This window comes from Chaetodon trifascialis, chromosome 3 (assembly GCF_039877785.1).
Source record: "Chaetodon trifascialis isolate fChaTrf1 chromosome 3, fChaTrf1.hap1, whole genome shotgun sequence".
Taxonomy (NCBI): Eukaryota; Metazoa; Chordata; class Actinopteri; order Chaetodontiformes; family Chaetodontidae; genus Chaetodon; species Chaetodon trifascialis.
The window spans coordinates 18,896,616-18,920,466 of record NC_092058.1 but is presented as its reverse complement, the minus strand read 5'-3'; the positions used below and the strand labels follow the sequence as shown (position 1 = coordinate 18,920,466).

Here is a 23,851-nt window from a genome sequence, read left to right as displayed (position 1 = left end):
CCACACGTATGAGCTTTAACAGGGACACACTTCACATGTTAAATACATGCATCAGTTCTGATTATAAATAAAGTTCCTGAATAACGTGCTACATTAATTCAGATTGAATGCAGACATGTAAAAATACGGCATGACGCTTGTGGACGTACGTGACCAGTTGTGAGAAGAAATGGATGAACAGGGAACTTACATCAGACAGCATGTCCATGGCAGCAGGTGAAATAGAGACAGAGAGACGGAGAGGTTAGTAGAGAATGGTAAGTTAGGCATGAAGATCATCATACATCAGCCAAGCACTGACACTTATTAGCAAAGCAGACATGAACTTGGATACAGGACTGGTAAGGAGCTGCATGTGGTTAGAAGAATAGTGGAAACATGATCTTGTCATCTGCAGGTTGGCCATCCTGCTTAGTGTGTGCGAGGACCTGTGGGGCTGTTTTAGCCTGATAAAGAGATTATGAGCACCTTGTTTGGGTCGTCTCGTAGCGCCGACAGTCTGCCCTTCTGTGCCCGCCTGATCACAGTTGTGCTGTAGTGGCCGTCTTGGCCCTCCACCACAGAAAAGCGAAGGTCACTGGAGCTACCCAAGTGAGACCTGAGATTATATGCACAGAATAGATTCCCATCAATAATGAACACAGTGCTTTGTTAGAAGGTGTGTGTACGAGAGAGCGTGCGTCGATAAGGTGTCTGTCTGTGTGTACCGAGGGTGAGTTCCGTCTCCAAACACCCCACTGCGGCGTTTCAAATGGTCGATCTCATTTCTCAACTTCTCAATCTCTCCAATCAGTCGTTCCTGAAGGAGAGAGGGGCATTATGGGCAGAGTATTCACACTGTTCATGGAAATAAAAGTAGCAATACCTACAGTGTAGTATAACACTGCCCCATTACAAGTAAAACTAAAAGTCCAACCCAGAAGTAAGTCAAAAAAGTCCTGAGGTATGATGAGTAAAATGTACTTAGTATCAAAGACAGAAGTAATCATTATGCAAGAGAAGGTCTGCAGTGTCAGTGCTCTGTTGGTTTGACATTTTGGGAAATATACTTATTTGTTTTCTTGCTGAGTTAGATGAAAGGACTGATACCACTCTCAGTAAAAATGACATTTCATCGGCACATTGGGTTTTTATTGTGCTTTCAATCCAATTTTGCATTTTATTGGGTGTGGTTATTGTTTATTGTTGTCTTTTCTTTTACTTTTGTGTTCATATAGATTTTTTGCACTTGATTATTGCATTCTTGATAATAAAAGATTTAAAATATGTCTGCTCAGTAAAAATGAAAATACAGAAAGCAGCCCCTTAGCTTAGCTTAGCAAGACCAGGAGGCGGCCATCACTGTGTCAGGCAAAGAAAATGTCCAGCATATACTGCAACCCCAAGGAAAACCCCACCTTATCATGGCACTTAGTACACTTGTACAGATACACAAATGAGATATAGATATAGCAAGTTCATTTGCGCTTTAGAGGTGCTGATAGGTAGATTTTGTTGTTTTGGACAGAGCCATGCTAGCTGTTTCCTCTTGTTTCTGGTGTTTATGCTAAGATGCGCTGGTGTAACATAAAGACCGGCTGCTCTTTCATGTTTAGTGCACAGGCATGAGAGTGGAATCAATCCTCTCGTTTAACTATTTTATGTTATAGTCCATCGAAGTAAGCTAATTTCAGCTACTCCACGTGAATACTTTTGGGTAGCTCGACATAAAATTTGTGTTTTTCCAGTGAAGTACCACAAAAGTATATTTATGTACAGCGCTTGAGTAAATACACTTGTTTACATTCCACTACTGACATGGGGAATACGAGATGGAGGTGAGGGGACACTTGTAGTTGTCTTACTGACCCTGGTGTGGTGGAATTCTTCAAGCTGTTTCTGGCAATTCTCGAGGTCTTGAATAAGGGAGTTCTAGACAAGAAAATCATGCAACCATGTCAAAACAAATCTGTGGTCTGAGTAGAACATGTGCTACTGTATATTCATTTGATCTGTGAGGCAATAACAGCAGCAATATGAGGCGCTGCTTTGATGAATGTGTGTGCACAGGCCTTGCCTTGTCCTCCAGGGCGGCCATGCGTTCTTTCAAATGGAGCTGCAGTCTTTCATTGGACTCAGTGAGCAGACGATCCACGGTGTCAGACAAACGCTTGTTGTGCTCCTCGTTCATTTTCTCTCTCTGACGAGCCTGATGAGCGGGAATGACATCATCATATTTTCTCTTTGACACCAGCTCCATTTGGGTGTATTTATGCAGCTAATCAAGCATCTCTGCATGGATTAAAAGATGAAGGGTGTATTTAGCCCAAGATCACCAGCTGCCAGATATAGGTCGTCTTGGCTAACAATGGATCTCGCTGCCAGAATGATTTAATTACAGTCATTTACGTGATGATGAAAAAGGGTTAAACACCCTCTCTTAAATAGGAAGTATTGTGCTTAATGTGTATTCTACAGTAATTTCATTAAAGTAAATTAACACAGACACGCACAAACACAAATCTGCATCCTAAGAGAGCTCCTTTAACTAAATATAGTCATGAGATCGCAGAGAGAGAGAGCAAGAGAGAAATTAGCCTTGCGTGAATTATTCAGTCTAAAGATAGCAGCCAATCAGTCTTATGGGGGGGATGTGTTGCAGCAAGATATGTGGATTTGGTTCAAATTCATGCAACAATGCACCGGGAAAATGGAGAGCTCTCCATATGTGCGTCTGTCCTGTGTGTTTGTGTATGTACGTGTATGCATGAGGGAGCAGAGAGTCAAGACGTCCAACTAATGTGAAGCATCAGCCCCCACCCCCCTCCACAACACGCATGCACACACCCACACATGCGTGCATGCACACGCACACACACACACACGCACACACACGCACACGCACGCGCACACACACGCAGAGTTGTGTTTCCATCATTGTTGGGGACATTACATAGACTTACATTCATTTCCTGGAGACTTACTCCAACTCTCTTACTTGAGTTTTGTCCCCATAAGGAAGGTGAGTCCCCAAAATATGACTGTGTAAACATATTTATATCCCCACAACAGTCAGTCCGTGTCTCCAACACAGAGGACAATATGTAGAGTTATGTTCATTTCATGGAGACTTAACCACAACCACTACTTACCTAACACTAACCCTAACCCTAACCCAAGTCTTCACCCTAAAATGTAATGATTTACATTACGAGGACTTGTGCTTTGTCCCCATAAGGAAGGCGAGTCCCTACAATGTGACTGTGCAAACAGATTTATGTCCCCACTACATGAGTAACTACACATCCACACACGCACGCACGCACGCACACACACACGCACACACACGCACACACACACGCATGCACTTCATAATGAGAGGTCAGAGAAACCCTGCAGGGCTGGTGCACACACACACACACACACACATACACATGCACACACATACACACTCATACACACACACACACACACACACACACACACACACACACACACCCTTCCTAGCTCTTGGTTCTTCTCCTCCAGTTGTGACTCCAGCTGTCTAAGCCGTTCTTCCACATTGCCATGGCGCTCCTCAGCCTGCAGGGGGAGACACTTACATGTAAGTAAAACAGCCTCTGTCCATAAGCTTTGTGCTGGGCTTACATGTATATCTGCCTCTGTGTTTTGTATTTAAATCACTGATTCTCATTTTATTGGATAAGTATAATTTGCTATGTTTTCCACAGTTCTATGTTGGTGTGTTAGTGTGTGTGAATGTGTGTGAGTGTGTGTGTGTGTTACTTTGGAAAGTGCTGCCACTCTCTGTGCCAGTTCAGCTTCCACCTCTGGCAGTGTCTCAGCCTTCCTCATGGTCTGAGCCAGCCTCTGCTCTGCCATCTCCAGCATCTCCTGCAGCTGGCGCACCTTCTCCTCGCTCTGACACACACACACACACACACACACACACACACACACACACACACACACACACACACACACACACACGCACACACAGAAGAAAGAAGAGGGACATTAGTGAGATCGCAAGAGAGGTGTAATCAGTGTAGCACAGCCAGTGAGCAGCAAGGACACGACATCCAGGCACGAATGGAGGATGTTCCTGGTATTCCCCATTTGGAGCTGAACCCAGATTCACCCTGAACTACACATGAACCTTTGAATATCATGCTCACGGACTATATATTCTTCAAAACCTTACATACATAGTCACATTTTGAAAAACTCAATTTATTTTCTCATTGTACTATCCCAGCTGTACTGGAGTTGAAATGGTAAGGACATAAAATATTAAAATGTTGGAAGAGAGAGAGAGACATCAGACATATTTCACCTTGCATTAAGACAAATGTGCTACTTTTGTTGTCACTGAACACCACATTAGGACAGTAAAACATCCAAGAAAGCCTGAGTATGGCAGAATGTCGTTGTTTTTCAGGCACTGTGCTTAAACCCAAATCAGCGATTGTGGAATTAGCTTAGTGAGGCAGCTATCTTCCATTTTCTTTCAATTCTCTCTGAATGATAATTCAAGATGCTGAAAACTGAAAAGGATCATGATGCACACTGTGACCTTTTCAACCCTGTATGGCTCGTACTGTTGTGTGCATGTTACCTGTCGGTGCAGTGAGTCCTTGGTGGCTAGTTCATTCTCCAGTTTGTCGTTGAGGTCGTGGATGTGTGTGGTCTCCCGCTGAGCAGCCAGGTAACGTTTCTCTAATGTTGTTATCCTCTCCTCCATATCCTCTCTCTGTGGGTGCAGAGACACAGCAACAGCAGAAAAATCATGAGAGAAAAGCCTCCAACAATGTGCACCATGAGACCAAAAGCCATAACCAGTGTGCTTTATCTCCACCTGTACGGCAAAATTCTCCCATTCATGATTGAATATACATAATATTGAATATACAGAAACCTTCATAATATCTTGCGTTTTTGAAGAATGTATGCACTTTACGATTTTGTAATGATGGAAAATTACTCAAATGCATGTCAGTTAAACTGAAAATATGCTTTAAGTAGTTTCCATTTTGGTATTGTGTGACAGTCCATCAACATCACACAGAAATCAAACAAATATAGCATGCACACTGACAAACAATGCCTGAGCTCCTACAGTTGTAGGGTTGAAGTAATCAATAATTGAGCTTTGACAGAAGACAATGTGGTTACAGCTTACAGGTCTGTGTGGTCCTCATGTACAGCAATGCACTTTTACGAACTCTTATAATGCTAGCAAATAGCTAAATATCTGTGGTTTTGCATTACTATAAAGCAATAAACTCCAATTACAATAAACAGACTTGAGCTCAAAAGGTGACTGACTTGACACACTATCGTGTCTTAGCCATCTGCTATGACGTACAGTTTCTCTGTAGGAGTGACACAGTGGTATGGGAAACAAAGGTGTATTTTTTGAAACAACGATAAAGTAAAATATTAATATAGATCTGTGTTTTTTTTCCACAAAACTGCAGAATGTTGAATATTATTAGCTTTTCACTTAAAACGCTGCTTTCACGCTGCTCTTGGTGCTCGCTCCTAGATCAAAAGCACATTTCCTTTGCCCTCACCTCTCTCTGTTCCCTCTGTTGTTTGATTGACAGCTCCTCGCTGCGGCTCAGTTCTCTGCGTGCATTTGTGAGCTCGGCTTCAAGCTCGGCCAAACGGGCGTTGAGAGTGGTGGAGTGCTCGCGGCTCTGGGCCAGCTCCTTATTAGTCCGATCCAGCAGCTCCTGAAGCTCAGACACCCGGCTGCCATCGTCATGGGCGTCTATGGAGCCGTTGGGCAGTCTCTGCAAGGTGGACACACAGACTTAATAGACATATATGCACATTGTTGCATAAAATGCATTGACTGAGGCACATGCACAAATGTGCAAGCTGTGGGTGGAGAGTATTGAAAGTTCTACAACTGATGAAGTTGGATGACCTAGATAAAAAAGTGTTGAGTCTTTTGCATAGTGGGTTGGGCTGTGTGAGGTTAGGCTGCCATGTTGTTGTTTTGATGTTGTTTCTCTTCTCTTCCTAGCTCAAAATACAGTTAATTCCAGGGCTGTAATTAAACAAACCTTCGGGGACACATATTCAGACAGGCAACACAGTGGGCAGCCAAAGTTAGTAGGACCCCCTCTGCTCTCTCATGTTCCAATTTTGCCTGCTCATGAATACCTTACAGAAACATAAACATACCATGAAACACTGGGGGAAATGGTCCGAAGCTGTGTAATAAAACACACCTGGTGATTTGTGCAGTTGTGCATAATTCCAGTTTAGCCATATAAACTCATTAGATTTACTCCCGGGGACGTAGGAAATAGCATTGTGCAGCCACATCTGACTGACAGTGTGTGGCAGTAAGGTATGACATGGCTCCAGGATAGCCCTGGTTCGGGTTCCAGCTGAAAAAGCACATGTGGTCAGGATAATTTTATGGTGTTCTGAATTAAAAATATCCCTTAAAGCGTGCCGGTTGCAACGTCCGGGGGCAGTGAGTGTCAGCAGGGCAGCGGCTGCCGTGGATAAATGTCCTGGCAGAGTGTGTGCTCACACTCTTCCTCCTAATGCTCGCACTCTAGTAATTTCCTCCTCATCTTTTCTCCCTCACTCTCTGTGGCCATGCTGTGATGCAACCCTCTCCTTGCTCTCATTCCTTCTTCATGGTAAGTCATTTATTTTTCAAGTTTAATTATTCCTTCAAGAAAAAACAAAAAAAAAGGTATATTGACACTTATTTCGGCTTTGTTGATCCTTAAGGCAAAGAAATAGGGGCCAAAGTAATAAGATCTTGTGCTGCTCCTCTTCAGTCACCCAGGCCCATATAGAAGCCGGCCATTTCCATCCAGATACAAATAGGCTCTGCTGTTTAATCGCGGGGAGGTTTGTTCCTCCCTGTGGATGAACCCAGACGCAGTTACATAATGTGTGCTCATTTCAGGGTCGGCCTCAGACCGTGGAGGACAGGGCGCGAATAGAGAGCAAGAGTTTGAATGTTATCAGAATCATCAGAAAGGTAAAGGAGGAGTCATGCTATATTCAGCTCCATTAACCAATCCTGGGTATGTGTGTGTAAAAGTGTGAATGTGTAGAAGAAAGACAGAAATAAGATACAAAGATGGTGACCAACAGCCAGACAGACTAATACTATAGGCAGACATAAGATAAAGCACAGAGCAGAAAAACAATCACACAGCCAGGAAGACCTTCCATGTAGGTTTGGATCCATCTGTTCGCTCCACTGAGTCACCGTCCTTCCTTTGTCTCACCATGTTCAACTGAAATGTAGATTGAAAAAAAGAAAAAGAACAATGAGCAAACTCACACATTTACTATCCTTTCTTTTCTCTATGTGAATCCAGGAACAAAACTTAGCCTCCCAAAGGGATGCCTGGCTCTCAGGCTGCCAGCACGCTTCAGACAACATGCTCTACCGTATTTTACATAACTACAAATACGAATTATGCTCCGAACAGTGGAGGGAAGGTCTGCTTCTGTTATAAAACCGTGTGATCAGAACAACTTAGCAAGCTTTGACTTTAAATCTTATATAACCCACTGGGATTCTGCTTTTACTGAGCCTGCTATGAATATTTAGTATAATTTTATCTTTACAATGATTTCTTAATGACATTGTTAATTAGATGACTACAGCGGGCGGGTTTGTGTGTGTGCGTGTGTATGTGTGTGTGTGTGTGTGTATGAAGCACAGGGCTGAGAAGACAGAGCCTCTCACCCAGCGTGACATTTGAAGCATATATCAGATCAGACTGGAGGCTTCAACAGATGTCTGCTAGGGACCGCACAGATGTTTCACTTACCAATAACCACATATAGGAACACACGCACGAGTGCACGCGCACACACACACACACACACACACACACACACACACACACACACACACACACACACGCTCACGCTCACGAACATTCACACACCTCACCTCTTGTGTGGTAGATGCTAGCTGTCCCTCCAGGGTGGCCACCCTCTCCAGAGCCACCCGAAGCCTCTCACGTACCTGACAAACACACCAAGAACACACACATCAAGACAAAGTCCAGAGACATGAGGACACAATAAATGTAATATAGAAACTCAAAGCATTTAACCTGGAAGCAGAGAGATTTGTTTGGTCTCACAATTCAGGTTTTTAGTATACAGTATTTTGTACAGGAAATTCTCAAATAGTGGCTGGGGAGCTTTATTTTTCTCAACTGAACAAAGAAGCAGTGTCACTGTTTCCTCCGTTATATAAATATATTATCTTATTAGGAATTTCTCCCTGCTTTTCCATCTGCCTCCATTTTCTTTCATCTTAATTTGACGTTGCAACTGTTTGCTGTTAATGCAAACTTCTCCCATCTGTTTCACATTAAAAGCATCTCAGCAACAATGTCCTCCCTGTAATGGAGAAGTTTTACTCTGAAACTCTGAAGCCTGCAGTTCGTTAACGCTTAACGACCAGAAAACAATCAGCGAAACTGATTTGATCAGAATTAAGTAGTGATGAAGGACCGACAGGAGTGGTTTGTGTGACAGGTGGAAATACCATGTTGTGATGAAACAGTTTCATCTGCATTTCTTTGTCAGAACAAACCACAGTCCTGTGTGTGTGTGTGTGTGTGTGTGTGTGTGTGCGTGTGTGTGCGTGCGTGTGTGTGTGTGTGTGTGTGTGTGTGTCCACCTTTTCATCCAGAGCCTTGTGGTGTTCAAACAGAGACTTCAGGGCTTTGAGGACCTCCACCTCGCTGGAGACTCCAGATGGTGGGGGTGCCTGTCTCTTCACCACTGTCATCCTCAGACTCCGTTCGTGACGAGACACCAGACACTCCAGGTGCTCCAGCAGCAGCTACAGCACGCACGCACACACACACCCACCCACACACACGTGCACGCACAGATGAATGCATGCACGACCAAAGAGAATACTAATTTAAAGCTTAGAAGCATTGTTTGTTTTCATCAGCATCACCACGCACTTGCACTTAGACACACACACACACACACACACACACACACACGTACCCTGGTGTTGTTCCTTTCAGCTTTCAGCTCAGATATTTCTTCTTCTTTCTCCAGCAGCTGCTCCCGGCATATGTTCAGCTCCTTCGTCAGGGTGGCAAACTCCTACACAACACAACACACACAACACACACACACACACACACACACACACACACACACACACACACACACACACACACACACACACACACACATACAGAGGTTAATACTTTATCACTGATCAACATTATGGGCTCTGCTTCTGTAAGACTGAGCACACACATGGGTGTGGTTGGCCAGTTTTTGCAATTTTGGTGATGCAAGCACACATCTGGTGCAGAGCAGCACAGGATGAGCACACTGCTACCTGTAGGGCTACTTTATAGGCAGGTGATGTCAGTGCAGGCTTAAATAATGGGCAGTTCAGGCCGGTATCTCCTCAAAGGAAAACTTGTTGTCTGAGGGATGCTGTCTGGGAAATTCTTTCTGTGCACCCGCGATAAGAGGTGGTCTGAGCGGGTGGAAATGACTGAAATGGCACTGTGTTATCTGCTCTGCATAAACACAGCCTCAGCTGTGCCACTCTGCCCACCACAGTGGCTGCCTCTGGGGTTTTTGGGAGACATGAACAAAGAAGTGGATTTGTGCCTAATGGCATTGTGTCTAATCAGAAGTGTCAAAATCAAAAAGTGAAATAAAAAAGGTCAGGATTTGGACTCTTACTGGTGCTGAGATCCACACTGTATAAACTGTGATTAAAAGACAATAGTCCAGCTGTAATGGGAGAAGAATGTGCCAAATCCATTAGACTGATGTAACCGTCGAAGAAAACATTGGTGAACATCAACTGTCTGCGGCTGTTTTCTCACTGCTAACAAATGGAGTTTCCTTCATGTCTGCGATACTGAAAATGGGTTGAAAAGAACGTCTGAACATTTTGATGGAATCAGAAAACATTAGGAACCGTTGTAAAATGCCATTATATTGTCCCAAAAAGCAAATACAATTAAGTGAAAACGGTGTCATCTCACTCTGACAATCAAACACATCCATAAAATCCACCTCCCAGTGACCATACAAGGGCTTTCATCATTAGACGGAGGATAGATCATTGATTACTCAAAACGATTTCTTAGCTGTGTGAGAAAAGTGCATTTCACAAGAGAGACTTATTGATGTTCATTCTTCACACTCCTCATTGTTGACAGATGGCCGTGCACTTCTCTGAAGCTTTTAAGCACTTGCGGCACTCTAGACGTCCTTTGAAGCCACAGTTGAAAAACTTGACAGTTGTGAAACTTGAAGTTGGACCGCAATGGTTCCCGATCGGTCGGGATCCACTCAGTCTGTCATAAATGGCATGTTTGAAGCAACTTTCAGTTTAGCAATCAGCCATTCTGTGCAAACAGCATTGCACAGCATAGAGTACAGATGCAACTCTGCTTTACTATTGACCTCTTTGTTAAATCATATTGGAATTTTAATGCTGCAACATGGTTGCTGAGTAGGATGAATAAATAAAATAAGCTTTGAGGTGTTACGGCCTCTAACCTCTTCAGCGTGTTACGTCATGTAGTTTCATCACAGCTGTCTCTCACAATATTCAAGATGGCAGCACCACCTTTACACAGCTCCACAAGCAACCACATCTTGGAAATCTGATGGACATTTTATGCTCTTTTGGAGCTGTAAAGAGATGGCTCCATTAACTTTAATAGTTTGAGAGAATGATGGAACTGCAGCACTTTCTGCTGTGTGTTTGGTTTTTACAGTATATAAACTTTAATGGCATTTCACCTGGATGCAGTTTTTCATTTTTGTGTGAACTATTCTTTTAAAAGCACAGCGGCCAAAGACCTGTGAAGACATTAAGACACAGTTTTGGCAAAAAGCAAGTGATCTTAAAATGGGTGGCTACAAACTCATAATAGAGTATTTCAAAATGTCCCTGACTGTCTGACAGATGTCAACCTGATGCAGTAGGTTATACCCTAACCATCCACGACTGCATGTCTTACTTTTAAAGCTTTTTGAAAATGATAAGCTTCACCTGCTCTGCTCTGGGATTATATGGTCTCCACATTCTGTCCTGCTTGGATAAATTACAGCAGTGTAAACTGACCCTCACACAGATCAGTGGAAGAAAAGTGGTGAAACATCACTCCCGGCTTTTGTCCTTCTTGGACGACTACTATTTCACAAATTTGTCTTACTGCTATTTAGCGGTCAATTCTTATGTCAGAGGGCATTTCCCAGTCTCCCAGCCTCATATTTAATCCACTTGCTTCTATGATTTTCTGTTATTATGTCTGCCATCAATTAGATTTGATTTACACAGGAGGGGAAGCTGCTGTTAAAGTGTGCACACACACAGAATGGGCCAGAGGCTCACACACCTTCTGCTGGAAGGTGATTTCTAACATTTTCTGTGGTTTGAGTACACTGGAGTGGCTCCAGTGTGTATAGCTGTATGTGTGCATGTGTATGTGTGTGTATGAATCTGTGTGTGTGTGTGTGTGTGTGTGTGTGTGTGTGTGTGTGTGTGTGTGTGTGTGTGTGTGTGTGCGTGCATGTTGTTTTAGTGTCGTTTGGTGCTTTGTTGGCATTTCCTGAAGGTTGGCTTTAGTCCAAAACAATACCCAGAGGCTCATGCTCTCTCTGCTAGTCACACACACACACACACACACACACACACACACACACACACACACACACACACACACACACACACACACACACAGTTTTTAGAGTCCCGGTACTCCTTGCAGCCATGACACTGCACTCTAAATGACCAAACTCTGGCTGATGGAGGAAACATCCTTTGAAGCTGAATGTTTGGGAACTTTCCACTTTGTTGCTATGGTGAAGATGATAATGTGCATGATGTGCAGGTTGGGTTGAAAACAGTGATGCACCTGTCAACACACCTGGCACAGGTCTGTGACTGGCCATCCTCAGTAGGAAGTCTGTCAGTAACCGTAAGTTTTAGGGTCAGATACTGCATATGTCTGCCTTGTGTAAGACACATTGTGGTCAACTGCTGATAGTACAGCCAACAGCCAATAACACTGTGTCACACTCTGCCTTGAGAGAATCTCCTGTTTTCGCTGGTCTACAACATCAAGCTGGGTGTGCCGATCCAGACATGGGTATGTTATGAATATTCCCTTCTTGCCTGTTATCTGGAAAGTAGGGCACACAGACTGCACAGACTAATGCAGACAAGTGTACCAGTTTGCACTGTGTTGTTAATAAGAAGAAATCAAACTCAATACGGGCAGAAACTGAATATTAAAGGATCAAGTGGACACCCCTACTACATGACAGACCTGTCTGACTTTCAAAAGAATAACTGTAATCTGAGACTCTCTGTCTTTAGGGCCTCCTGACCCCATGGGCTGGCCCCTAGAGGCCTGTTTCGTCTGAAGCCCTGCATGATATTTATCAACCAGCCTGAAATCAAGTCTGACTGCAGTCAGACAAGCAAATCAGAGGTCATCACACATAATGTGCCCTGTGCTTTTAATGTTTGTCCTGTAAACTGTAGTGTTTTACTTAGAGGTGTAAGAAGTACTCAGATCTTTAATTTAGGCAAAAGTATTAATACCACATTGTAAAACATGTAGTGGAGTAAAAAGTCCATCCTTTGCCTCTGAAAAATTGTGTAGTAGATGTATAAAGTTGCACAAAATGGAAATTCTTCAGAAAATTTGAAATACCTCAAAATTGTACTAAAGTAAAGTAAATGTACTTAGTTACATTCCACCACTGACAATAGATGGGGTATAAAAATGACATCAAGTGGGACTGACACTAGATGAAGTGAGCTAATAATAGCAAAAATCACACAACAGATCTTAGACAAACAAACACACACTTGTACACACAGACACACAAAATGATCGGGGTTTCTGTTAACCCTGCACATCACGCTGCAAGCAAATAAGTGGAATGTGAGGGAGCGACTGGAGAGGGACGATAGAGAGGGAAGGAGCAGAGGGAGGAAAGGGGAAAATGGGTCAGCGTGTTCATTTTACTTTCCCTTATTCCACAGGGGCGCACCAATAGACAGGAGCTCAGCCCAAATCCACCAACAGATGTTAGAGCGCACTGTCTCTTTCAATCGTGGCAAAAAGGCTCAACACACCACCTCTTGCTCTCTTCCTCATCCCTTCATCCCTCTGCCTTTTAGAAGCTCCCTGCATCTTCCCACAAACTGCTTCAATACTCCAAAAAACAAAAAAAGGACAAAAATGACAAATAACTAAGAATAGATAAAGGTATGAATACATAACCTTTGTTAGGAGTATTATATAACAGAACAGAGAAGTGTTATATATAAAATATAACACATCACTGTCTAGACAAAAAAACTTTTCCTTTTAATTTCTCATGAAGGTCTGTCTAACGCCTTCCCTCTGGAAGCGTCTGCATTTCCTCACACACACACTCACACACACATGCTATCACTGTGTGCGCTATACAATCCTAAATCCCCAAAACCATGCAAAAAATCCCAGGATGTTTATTCAACTTCACACAACAGTCAGATACAGACGCAGCTCTTTGACAACACAACCTCGACATCTGTCAGAGAGCGTATCATATAGAGCGGAGAGAAGGTTCTGGGCGTCTGCAGGCACGCTGTTCCTCTGCCTCCATCCACAATGTGAGATAGCAAGTGGTTACCAAACACTGCTGAGCCCAGACATTGTAAAGGGATTTCTCCCCTTCGCTTCCTTAAGCAGTTTGGGATTAAAGGATGAAAAAAATGCTGTGTGTGTGTACGTGTTCATGTGTGTGCGCGTGTGTGTACAGAGAGAGGGAGAGAGATTGGAGTGCAGTCGGATAAAAAAAGTCTCTCTCACACACATGCAATCCAAAAAATATAAGGTTTATTGAGTGTGCTTATTCTGTCTGTGTGTGTGTAGTCTGTGTGTGTGTGCGTGCGCACGCATGTGTTTATGTTTGCAATGCACTCAGAGGTCAGCACTGCGGAGAGGCAACCTGCAACACACACTTGAACTATGTCTGAAAACGCCCCCTCACTAACTGTTACCTACATGATGAAGAATATGAGCAGTGTGGTCTGTGCTATAATCAGAAGCACTGCATTGTGGGATTTTTTTGTAGTGTAGCTGCTTTAATGTTGTACATTTTCCATTTCCTTGTGGGAATTTCAAGAAGCACCCTCATCCAGTGCTGCATGTATTTTACACTTGGAATACAAAGACTTACTATATTGAGCATAAACCCATATTTTAGTTCAACAATACACTGTCTGATGCAAATTAGTGAGCATGAATTTGTGTGTGTCTGTGTGGATGTGTGGGTACATGGTGGGCAGGTGCTTTAGCAGTCATCACAAATGACCATTTTTTGGTATGTCAGTTAGCTCTTGTTTTTTATTCAGCAGTAAAGCTGCGGTTGAGGAAACTGAGTGACTGTAAGTATTTTGAGAACACTGGTCCTTCTTCCATCAGCTCACTGCAACAGTATTCAGGAGATTTCCAGCACTGTCATCCTAAATCTCCTCTGATTGTATCCCATAGAAGCTGCTTCATTATTTCACATCTCTTATCAAAATACTTTATACATTACGAGGGATCTATTACAAAGGACTTTAACGTCTCATCTGACTGGATGAATTCAAACGTGCTTGTGTGTGACTGGTTGTGTTTTGTTGTGTGTCTTGCCTCTTATTTCTTCTGGTGTGGCACCCTGACAATAATCGCATGAATATATCAATGACAGAATCCCTCTCCAGTTCAAAGTGCTGCTGTGATCATAGCTTCTTTTATGAGACAGGCCTCTCAGATACAGACCTACAACAGAAAAGAGAGAGAGTCGATGCCAAAACTACTCAATTGACAAGTGACCACATGACCTGCAGTGTCCAAACCAGTGTTTGTTCCTGCAGCACAGAGGCTCTACAGGCAAACAGATGAAGACGCCAGGACACACAATGTCACTCAAAAGAGAAGCTTGGAGCAAAACAACTCAGGACGTTTAACCTGACTGAGAGATTTAGTGACTGAATGAAGGATGAATCTATGAGTTGCTTGGGCATAAAAAGCCACCTAATGACACTTTAATGCTACTGTACTACTAACAAACTAGTGGTGGATCCTGTTTTTTGCTATCTGCTTTTCTGTTTTCCCGACTAAATGCTGATTACCAGGAGTTAACTGCACTGCACTGCATCTGTTGTGTTTTTCTACTTTCCTCCTTTCTAAAAGTCTCTTCCTCTTACCACAATATAGCTTTCAAAGCTGCTCTCTCTGCCAACACTCACAGTAGAACAAGTTCACATCTGTTCTCTGCAGGCTGCTGAAGGTCATTCGGGGAAAAACAGAGAAGCACTCGCAAAAGTAGATTTAGACAAGGCAAAAAGGGCGTTACAGGATTGTATAATACCACACTCCATTGACAAACAACTCCAGAAACGTACTGAAGATTACAGATACGGCAGCATACCTTTAAAAGCATTAATGCTCTGAACAACAAACAGCCTCTAACTTTAAGGCACCTTCTGCTTTGTGTGGGCAGATTAACAAGAAAAGAGACTGGAGCCAAAACAAATATAAATCGATGAGAACAGCAAGGGGGGGCATCGTCTCTGCGCACGTCAGTTGGTGAGAGGAGAGGAAAAAGAGGAAAGTATGTGACTAAGCAAGACCGGAAAGAGATGAAACTGCAAACATGACTCTTAACTCATTCACACGTCGCATGATTCACAGGGCAGGGTGGTGGTACACGATACCATTTATGCTAATCTGAGGATGTTTCCAGGCCAAGTGCACATCACCAGCACTCAGACTGTACTTGGCCTCTCTATATTTTGGTGCATTTAAAGGGCGGTCACTAGAATTACTGAAGCTGTTTTGCTTTTCTTGTTTTTCCTTCTGTCATTCAAGAATCATGACACAGAGAAGTTTAGACCTTCAGACCCAGAAACCAAAGAAAAAAGTATTTATTTGAGCAAGTCTGTAGGAATGTGGTAAATTTCCTTCAATGCAAATGAAAGGGAAAAATCACTGAAGCTTCATCGGTAAACCCACAAAAAAGATCAGTGTGGACGGGCACGGGAGGAGGAGATACCTCATCAGAGGTGGTTTATAATCACTGAGCTCCTTTCGCTTGCGCGCACCGAAAGACACTAAATTAACTTCCATGTAAAGCGTGGTAATTCACTTAGGAGTGCCACACTGAAGATGAATGCAGAGTCGGGGACTGGAGGATGAGCGAGTCCCCTGGGAGACTCAGATATCACCGCTCTGTAACTCTTCACCACTGCAGAGACACTGAGGTGGCAAACAGCAGAGAGGAGGACTCGACCTTCCTCTGACAAGTCTTAGTCGCCACACACACACACGCACGCACACACACACACACACACACACACACACACACACACACACACACACACACACACACACACACACACACACACACACAAACTGTGATGGCACTACAACACCTTACCTGGGTGTTGGCCCTACGAAGGCAGTGAGTAATCAGTTGCCATGACACCACCCAGCACACGGTGGCTGTCACCATGGCAACGGCTCATTAGGAGAGTCGAGTGTTTGAGCAGCATCCAAACTTTGCATGAACGTTTCATCAGACGAGCGCAGACGCACCGACCACGCTAAAACACAAGCACGCACGGCGCTGGAGACGTCCCCTCCGTGTGATGGCGTGACAGCTCCTGAGACGTGGGGAGTGAAGCAGCTGACGACAGCACTTGACAGATCTCCACCCCGACGGGCGCTCCGGAGGAACGGCTGAAAACTTTCCCGAAAGCTTCCCTTCAGAACGCAGAGCATGCAGAGTAAATAATGTAGCATGTTCGTTTTGTTTAATTCTTCACGACTGAGACAGATGCAGTCAAATTAGACTTCTGCATGATCATTGTGAGTCATGAGCAAACCAGCCGAAGCTGAAGCACATCGGGCATAATGCCAAGACTGACTGAGGCTGTGCCAGCTCCGGACTCACTTCTGGAACGCTGATAACACAACAACAAATATGCTCTGCGTAAATATGACTCGCTAAATCCCTTTCTGAACACCTTGGGAAAAAAATGGGATTTCTATGTGAAATCCCACACAAGTGAATCTAGAAGAGTTCTAACCACTTCTCAAGGGATTTGAATGACACCTGGCAAAAAGCCAATAACTCAGTGCTGAGAAAACATGCAGATCAAAAGCCATTTAATACCCTGATTATTGGTCATAAAGTTGATTGACGCCCAAAAGCATTTTTACAGCTGACTCATCAATTATGTATCTCTCTGTTTTTCAAAATGTGCTTTTGTCACAGTTGAACAAACAAAAGGTGTCAAATCCCTTAAAGTTTCCCAACTTTCTCTCCTCTTCTGCGCCCATTGAAGGCCTGAGCCCAGAATAGCATTGATTCATGTATCTCAGTTTTCTTCATTAAATCAAAACAAAACATGCACCAGAAGGAGGGACAAAGACAGACAGGAAGGAAGAGAGGGGAATACTTCTGCAGCTCGGCTGAAAGGACAAACACAAAGACTTTTTGTCGTGCATCAGTGGAGTCTGCCTCTCGCACGTATGCTGTAATAAACATGCGGTAAACCAAGCATGCACAGCAGTCACAGAAAAAGCAGGCACGACAGATATTTATCTCCTTTATTTTCTTGGAGAGTTGGCAGTTGAAAACATGCTGCTAGCCACATCAACCAGTGAAACACTTTAGTGGAGGAGGTGTGTCCACATTTCCGAACCGATATGCAATTTGCATCAGTGCGAAGCATTAATCAGTCTTTGCAGTCTGATTGAGGCATGGTGGGGAAAAGGAGGGAGGAGGAGGGGAGGAAGAGGTGGAGAGGAGGCCATATCTCAGTCCTAGAAAAGAGCCATCAGCACTGAAATCAATACTCAGGCAAGGACATGTGGAGACCACAGAGAGAGCTATTTGAGCTGGAGACAATCCTTCACCGGTAATATCCACAAACTGTGTGGGTGCTGAGTCCCTACCTGGTACATGTAGGTGTTAAAGTGGGTCCCATTCTGAAGGTGGATCTTCACTGTTGGGTTCATGGTGAAGGCTAAACATATCAGATCCCTCAAACAGACCCCCCATAAAAAGAGAGACAGAAACAGGCAGAGAGGATGAGGAGTGATAGGAGGAGAGGGCGATGAAGGTGGAAAAGAGGGCTAGATCAGATTCCTGTGCTGCTCCCTCTGCCCTCCGCCGGGGACAACAGCACTCTGCTAGTCAGTCTGCTCTAACTGCAGCCGGGACGAGAGACAGCAGGAATGAGGGGTAAGGGGAGAGAGAGAGAGGGAGAGAGAGAGGAAAGAGAGGGTAGGGAGATGGATAAACAGGGACAGGCAGAAAAAAAGAGGGGAGAGCAGGGGTCTGTGAGGTAAACATGGGTGATTTTGATCAGAGAGAAAGACAGAGCGAGACAGAAGTGATGAGGACGGAGGGAGGAGGAGGAGGAGGAGGAGGAGGAGGAGGAGACAGAGAGGCTCGTAGCGATCAGCTGATGGAGGAAGGAAGAGGCAGGGTTTAGATGAGGACTGCTGGGGGCTCAGGCCACCTGTTCTCTGTTGCTCACTCACACACACATGCATGCGCGAACACACACACGCACACACACATGCATGCACAGGCACATGAAAGTTCAGGCACTCGGAGAGAGTTTTTAAATCACATTTGGAACTAATGCCAAGAATTAGCATGAAATTAAACGCTCTATTTCCTCCTAATAAAAACTCCAGTCACTGCTTACTCAACACAAATTCAAGAGACCCATTTTCCTCCGGCATGACATTGTGCGTGCTGATTCTTTCTATTTATAAATGGCAGCCGGTTTCGTCCCTCCTCTCTCAGTAGGATTTCACAGTGCATGCACTTCACTGGAGTCGGAAACACCTTTCCGTGCTTCCATACAGTAAAGAATATCGAGTATATTTCGTCATGATATCATCAGTGTTGTCTGACTTGTGATTCTTAACCTCTTTTTTGGTGCTATGACGCACTTGCTTAAATCACATGTGACTGTTGAGATGAAGAAAACATATTATAATATATTGATGACGCTGGTGATGGGGCAAAAGTCATTTCAGTTATTTGTCATGTTACAAAAACAGTTGTATAATGTTTCCCTGAAAATTACCCCGATGATGTCACTTGGGTAATCTGGGATTGGGATTTTGAAAACTACCTGCATTACTTTTTTTTGTTTGTTTTAAATGCGTTCAGCAGCGTTTACCAGGCAGGAGGTTACATCAGGAGCTAAAAGTTGGGATATCTCCACCACTGTTGCCTTGATTTGGTTCTTTTAAAAGTCTCAAGGAAATCCTCAAATTGTAGATTACCACACTTCACTGGAGTGGCCTTTAATTCTGATGTCATGATTCAGGGCTAACATTGTTTGTTAATCCATTTTCCTGCATGGTTGTTAGTTTTGTGATACTGATGTGTGTTTAGAATACCAACACCTAAAAAAATGTGGACATATCATTATGCAGATCCTGATTGGAGATATCACGTATATATTTTATAATCCACAATTTATAGATTTCCATAGGCTCTATCCAAAGGTTCTCATATTCTCAGTGGGAATTTTACTCGATATTGATTTGAGTTACATTATGAACAAAGGGGAGCACACTGAACAGACTGTACATACAGCACACATACTGTCAATAGATGCACATTAACCCACCTGTAGGCAGTTTATTGTTCAGCTCTTGCCTTTATACAGTATCCTATTACATTTCCTGGTTTGATATCTGGCTGCACGGTGGCGCAGCAGGTAGTGCACGTGCCTCACAGCAAGAGGGTTGCCGGTTCGATCCCCGGTGAGTGTGTGAAGTTTGCATGTTCTTCCCGTGCATGTGTGGGTTCTCTCCGGGTACTCCGGCTTCCTCCCACAGACCAAAAACATGCTCATTAGGTTAATTGATGACTCTAAATTGTCCGTAGGTGTGAATGTTTGTTTGTCCTTACATGTGGCCCTGCAATCGGCTGGCGACCAGTTCAGGCTGTACCCCGCCTCTCGCCCATTGTAGCTGGGATAGGCTCCAGCCCCCCGCAACCCCGAAAGGGATAGGCGGTATAGATAATGGATGGATGGATGCTTTGATATCTTTCTTAAGCTGTCTGTCTGTATCTTCATCGTCCTGTAAGTGTCCTCTCTGCTTTGTGTTCACGTAAACTGAGTTGTGCTCAGAGCTGGAGTCAAATTTCTTGTATTTGCTGACGTACTTGGCCGATAAAGTTGACTCTGATTCCAATTCTGCAAAGATACACCTCCGCTAAAAAAACTGTTAGAGTGTCTCTGTGATTAAGTTATGAGCAGCGTCTAATTAGTTACAACTGATTTGACTCATCATTAATTTCATTCTGCATTTCTCCCCTTTTTATTCATTCATCAATTCTCATCCCTCATATCCACCTGTGCGTTATCACTCATTGGGCTCTCCCACTCACTGATTCTGAGCTCTATGATCAGTCAGCAAAACACATTAAAATTCTCATTCAACATCATAACCATTGGGGCTGGCAGTGCATGAATGTAGAAAAAGAAAAGAAAATGGTTCTTGTCTGCACGTCTACTTGCTTGCACCTGGTTGTCAAGGAAACAGGGTTCACAGGAGAGAGAGAGAGAGAGAGAGAGAGAGAGAGAGAGAGAGAGAGAGAGAGAGAGAGAGAGAGAGAGAGAGAATGAAACAGTGAGTCGCCACACTTTAAAACATGCTTTAGTGATTGTGGTGACTTCCACCATTAACTGACAGCAACTCTGTGCTGGACTAGCCAGAGTTACATCCACTCGGTAGCCAAACACGCCGATCACTGCTGCCGTCTGAGTTAGTGGTGAGACAGAGACCCCTACTGGCAGCACAAGGTACTCACACAAAAACAGTGGCAAACCAAGTCATCACATTTACATTTTTGCAAAGAAACAGGCAAAATATGCACACAAGGAGGCCATTCACCAGCTTTAGAGTAGCTAGTGGTCTCCACAGAGAGAGGAAGCTCTGAAATGACTTTGACTGCTTGTACATGCAGACATTTGGGTCCATGAACAGGGAAAATAGAGGCTGCTAAGAATTCAGGTATGGTAACAACTCCTCATCCTTGACAGCAGTGGGAGCCAGACTTTGGCAGAAGCTGAGATTCATTGTTAGAGACAGAAACAATGAGAAAAAGCATTCAAACAAGTACTGAACACACACACACACAAAAACCATACCACAAAGCACACATGCACATCAGCAGTCCTGACAAAAACACCAAAAACTTGACACATTCGAAACAGTGTTTTCTGCAGCACAATTCACAGAAGTGGGACTTTTTTTCTATCTGGCAGCCTCTCACAGTGTTCTCTCCTTCCTGTTACCTCAGTCTGTCTCCTCTTGCTGCTGCCTAACTACACTTGATTACTTCTTTCACACTCGATCCACTCCAGCTCCTCCATGCTTGCTCTCTCGTCCTTTTTTCCTCCTTCTTCCCTATTTTTCTCAAGCGTTGCTAATTTTCAGCAGAACCTTCGCTCCATGGAAAGCAGCCATTTTACATCAAAACATAACATGGAGCAGAGGGCGCCCCCGATCCTACCATTTCCACTCTTCCATACAACACACAACCGGGTGTAGGTTTGGTTTTACAAGAGAGTAGCATGTGATTCAAAGCACAAACAAACATAATGGAAATGAAAAACTGTGTCAACTTTAAGTCTAAAAAAGAATCAGAAATGTGGAATTAGTTCCGGTATTACTGATGTCAAACCCTAACCCTACTGAAAACTGCATTAAAAAAAGAAAAAAGCACTAAATGTAATTTGAGAAGCTGGAGTCTGAAAATGTTCATTATTTTTTCTTGACAAGGCAAAGAGTCTGCAGCCATGCGAGCCGCTCTTTGAAGTGGTGCTTTGAGCCAACATCTATATGCTAACGCACTGATGTTTCCAGTTTACCATGTTCACTATCACAGTTTAGGTTGTGGACATGTTAACCTGTGCTAATCAGTATGAAACAGAAAGTACAGCTGAGGCTGATGAGAGTTTGCAGTCATGTATTTGTTCATTAAGTCCAATTAAGTATTGGACAAACATTTTGATTATCTGATGGTGCTAGAAAAATAGTCAGGGCAAAGCAGTTCATCCTGAAGGGGAACCAATTTCATGACAATCTATTCAGGATTGTGATGATATTTCACAAAAAACCATAGATGTCAACCTCGTGGTGGTGCTAGAGGGAAAAGTCAGAGGATCAGAGAAGACGTCATAGGCTTAATGGAAGCCTTGGATGGAAATTCATCCAATAGTTGCTAAGATATTTCAGTCTGGTCCCAAGCGGTGGACTGACTGGCTGACAGACCGTAGAACAGGGGTGGAGAACATCTTGGCTCTGCTTGCTATGTGGCCAGTGACGCAAATCATAAATATAGAGCAACTCAGAAATACAAAAAAACTCCCTCAACAGCAATCATTTTTTTTCTGCAATAAAACAAAAAAAACATAAAATCGTAAAATAACATGCCCATCTGAGCGGTCCCTGAACGCAACACAGACACAGCAGTTACAAATCATTGCTGACACGCATCATGACAATTATTTTTCTGTTGATAAAGTGAAGTAAGACAAACCAGTGTGTCTAAGTTAGTTTATGAGGACGCACACACTGACTAAAAAGGCTAAAAAGGAGCATCATTACACTGACTTGCTTAACTGGATGAGCTAAAACCAGCTGATGTGCCTGACAGCCAATAACATGAAACCACTGAGCTGCAAAGCAACAACCAACTACTGAGAGCAGCTTTTTTCAAAACTGACTCTTGCAAAGTCTCAGTTCTGCTCCAGATGGACTGACCCAAACCTGGAAAACCGCCTGTGGGTATCATCATCATCATCATCATCATCATCATCATCATCATCATCATCACTACCATCTGACATCAGACGCCTCATCAAAGAGAAGCTGTTCCAGCCATCACAGAGGTTAGTGTGATCTATGTGTTCAGTAGTTAAGCGTGGCCCTCTCACAAAAATTGAACGGGCCCTTGATGGAAAAAAGTCTTCCACGCCTGCCACAGACTGTAGACGGAGCCAATGTGACATCATCCACTGGTTTGTGGACTCCCATTTTGGAGCCTCGAGTTTGGCATTAGCTCCATCCACTAATTATACTGTCTATTTGACAGACCAGCGTTTCAGATCTAATTTTCTAATCCTCCTGTCGGGCTGTGTCCAACAACCAATCAGATGAGGAGGACTGCGTGTGCGTAGCCTGAGAGGTGAACCCAAAAGAAGCTCTGAAGCTTCTTACTGCTGCTCTCACAGCTGTGAGCTCACAGTTCAGATGGAAACGGCCTGGATGACTACATCTACATTTCTGTCAACTCAAAGCTCCTCTTGATTATGATCCGCTTAAATGGCAACTGAAACACTGTAAAACTGACAGGGACAAAACATCTTTGTATACACACAGACAGACACACACACAGACAGACAGACAGACACACACACACACACACACACACACACACACACACACACACACACACACACACACACACACACACACACACACACAGAGTGAGTGAATGAGCGTGTGAGTTTGAGATACAAGGCTGGAGAGCACCAGAAAGAAAAATCACATTTCATAAATAAATCATCCATGGCCTTGTGATGAATGTGCACACACAGACACACACACACACACACACACACACACACACACACACACACACACACACACACACACTCTGCCGGTTCCCTCAACTATCCAGATATCAGACACAATCATCACTCTGGGAAGATTTCTCCTTCCTTCTAGGTCACCACCTTCCCCGTCACCTCGCTCCCTCGCTCCTCCTCTTC

The 23,851-nt window shown here is 43.7% G+C and overlaps 1 protein-coding gene across 6 annotated transcripts in view; it reads right to left on the bottom strand.

Annotated features, from left to right (window-relative positions):
* ppfia4 (PTPRF interacting protein alpha 4) overlaps positions 1-23,851 on the bottom strand; it is a 57,306-nt gene that overhangs the window by 9,198 nt on the left and 24,257 nt on the right. For 5 of the 6 annotated variants that reach the window (XR_011601733.1, XR_011601717.1, XM_070958200.1 and 2 more), the window contains exons 3-14: positions 9,007-9,108; positions 8,666-8,830; positions 7,925-7,999; positions 7,185-7,256; positions 5,556-5,777; positions 4,598-4,732; positions 3,766-3,900; positions 3,478-3,561; positions 2,057-2,188; positions 1,849-1,911; positions 708-799; positions 469-598 (exon numbers count right to left, since the gene is read on the bottom strand). Coding sequence is in view for 4 of the 6 variants with exons in the window: in XM_070958200.1 (XP_070814301.1) it covers positions 469-598; positions 708-799; positions 1,849-1,911; positions 2,057-2,188; positions 3,478-3,561; positions 3,766-3,900; positions 4,598-4,732; positions 5,556-5,777; positions 7,185-7,256; positions 7,925-7,999; positions 8,666-8,830; positions 9,007-9,108 (1,407 nt within the window). In the remaining 2 variants the exon portion in view is untranslated. Of the gene's footprint in view, positions 1-468; positions 599-707; positions 800-1,848; positions 1,912-2,056; positions 2,189-3,477; positions 3,562-3,765; positions 3,901-4,597; positions 4,733-5,555; positions 5,778-7,184; positions 7,257-7,924; positions 8,000-8,665; positions 8,831-9,006; positions 9,109-17,993; positions 18,170-23,851 lie in introns of those variants that run through there. The other variant, XM_070958203.1, reaches the window with a different exon arrangement.